The sequence below is a fragment of the Mastomys coucha genome, unplaced genomic scaffold (genome assembly GCF_008632895.1).
Source record: "Mastomys coucha isolate ucsf_1 unplaced genomic scaffold, UCSF_Mcou_1 pScaffold21, whole genome shotgun sequence".
In the NCBI taxonomy this organism is placed as follows: Eukaryota; Metazoa; Chordata; class Mammalia; order Rodentia; family Muridae; genus Mastomys; species Mastomys coucha.
Genome location: NW_022196904.1, coordinates 144,606,709 through 144,609,127, shown reverse-complemented (window position 1 = coordinate 144,609,127; position 2,419 = coordinate 144,606,709). Strand labels below are relative to the sequence as shown.

Here is a 2,419-nt window from a genome sequence, read left to right as displayed (position 1 = left end):
TTCATTTAACTCTGAATAATTTTTAACATTCAGAGTGCCTTTCACTACAGAATGCCCATGTTATTATCTTCTGAAAAGCTTCTTTATACACTTATATGCTTTTTGTATTGACATCTCAGTGCAAAATGCCAGAAAAAAAGTGAATTCATCAATATCTTCATGGAAAATTTATGTAACTAACTCCTGACTATTTTAGAAATTCTCATTCAGATATGTATTTCTGAATGAAACTTTTCCTGTTTGTTGGTTATTGTAAAACAATGTTTCCTACAACTTGTATAAAAGGTATATTTGAAACATAACTAAATAACTAGATAATATCAGGAAACAATGAATTCAAGTATGGTAAGTCTCTGAAGTGAGAACTCAAAATCATAAAGATCATGTTGTATCTAAAATGATCTTTTTGAATGCACTCTTCACTTCCTTATTCCTTAAGCTGTAGACCAGAGGGTTCAGCATGGGGATGACCATGGTGTAGAATACTGAGGCAATCTTATCTGTGTCCATGGAGTGACTGGAGCTAGGCTGTACATACATAAAAATACTAGTTCCATAGAAAATGGAAACTGCAGTGAAGTGGGAGGCACAGGTGGATATAGCCTTGTGATGTCCTCCAGCTGAGTGCATCTTCAGGATGGTGACAAAAATGAACACGTAGGATATCCAAATAACTATAAAAGCAAAGAATATGTGGAAGCTCACTATGTAGACAAGAACCAGCTCACTGGTATGTCTGTCAGAACAAGAGAGAACCATGACTGCTGGGATATCACAGAAAAAGTGATGGATTACATTAGACTCACAGAAATAGAGCTGGAATGTATCTCCTATGTGGATGGAGGCATTCAGGAAGCCAATGACATAAGAGCCAATGATCAGGCATGTACACACACTTGTAGTCATGGTGGTGGTATAATGTAGTGGCTTACATACTGCTGCATAGCGATCATAAGCCATTGAGGCCAACAGGTAATTCTCTACAGTAATAAATGCTGCAAAGAAGAACATCTGAACAGCACAGTCATTGTAGGAAATGACTTTGTCTCCTATAAGAAAACCAGACATGACTTTTGGAGTGACTGCTGAAGAGTAGCAAAAGTCTACCAGAGATAAATTACCTAGAAAAAAGTACATGGGAGTGTGGAGCCTTGAGTCCATGAGAATCAACAGGATCATCCCCAGGTTTCCCACCAGAGTGATTGTGTAAATGACAAGAAATGTGATAAAGAGTGGAATTTGTAGACCTGAGTCATTGGTGAGTCCCAGCAGAAGAAACTCTGTCAGTTCTGTCCTGTTCTCAATCATGATGAACAATCTCTGCAGCAATAAAATATAAAAAAGTGCAATGCAATAAAGAAAAGAAATAGTAATTACAAGATATGAAGATGAACAATCTCTGCAGCAATAAAATATAAAAAAGGGCAATGCAATAAAGAAATAGTAATTACAAGATATGAAGATAGTATGTATTCTGTCATTGTAGCTATAAATTTTACCCCAAGATTTTTCAAAATATGAGTACCAAGGATAATGTGTTAGCACAGTATGACACATAGATCAAGTACATAACTTTAACATTTTATGAATTTGTAAGCAAACATATAAACAATTTAATAACTTGATGAAAATGATTAGTGCAGTTGAAACTGTTTCATAGTTCATTTCTCCTAATTACATTTAAACCTCACATTTCCATTTGTTTACCTATCAAAAAATTACTATGGACATTTTTATTGTGCTTTCATAATACACATTCACTATTGATTCTTTTTCCATTCCTGCAAATTAATTATCACAAGAAAGTGAGTAATTCACTAATAGTGGCATGATTCTTAGTTGCACTCTCATTTCTGTAGTCATATGTAACTTTGACTCAGGATGAATAATTCTGAAGTAGGTCTAAAGTGGATTTCACTTAAAACTTAACCTTTAACTCAATTTTAGCATTTAACAATTAACTTAGTGATTAGTTTGTTCATCATGCTGTTCACAATAATTTTAACTTTATATAGAGGTATAACCAAGCAAATAGAATCCTGACTAATGACATGAGTCCTCTTTTAATGACAAAAATTACCAATAATTAATTTATGATACTTATTTGACTTGTGGCTTTTTTCTGTACTAGTTTATGATTATTACTTGTGCATTCATGCATATGTATGATTATAAATTATGGCTAAAGATTAGCTTAACTATTGAATGATATCACATTTCAATGCATGATAAAATACTAAGGTATCTGGGAGATTATGAGTCTAATTGATATATATCCCCAGGTATATTCAGCAGAGAATTCAGATCCTTGCAACAGATATCTGACATTTTTCTCACAACATCATACTTCCATCTGAAATGTGAAGATTATAAATGAGACTTACTTTTAGTTAGCTTTGCTAGAATAAAGTAGTATATA

At 33.4% G+C, this 2,419-nt stretch overlaps 1 protein-coding gene across 1 annotated transcript; it reads right to left on the bottom strand.

The window, feature by feature from the left end:
- Positions 1 to 381: 381 nt before the first annotated feature.
- On the bottom strand, positions 382 to 1,308 carry LOC116101088 (olfactory receptor 5B3-like). Its single transcript, XM_031384774.1, has one exon. It carries the CDS (start codon positions 1,306 to 1,308, stop codon positions 382 to 384), a length of 927 nt encoding a protein of 308 aa, XP_031240634.1.
- Between the last annotated feature and the right edge of the window lie 1,111 nt (positions 1,309 to 2,419).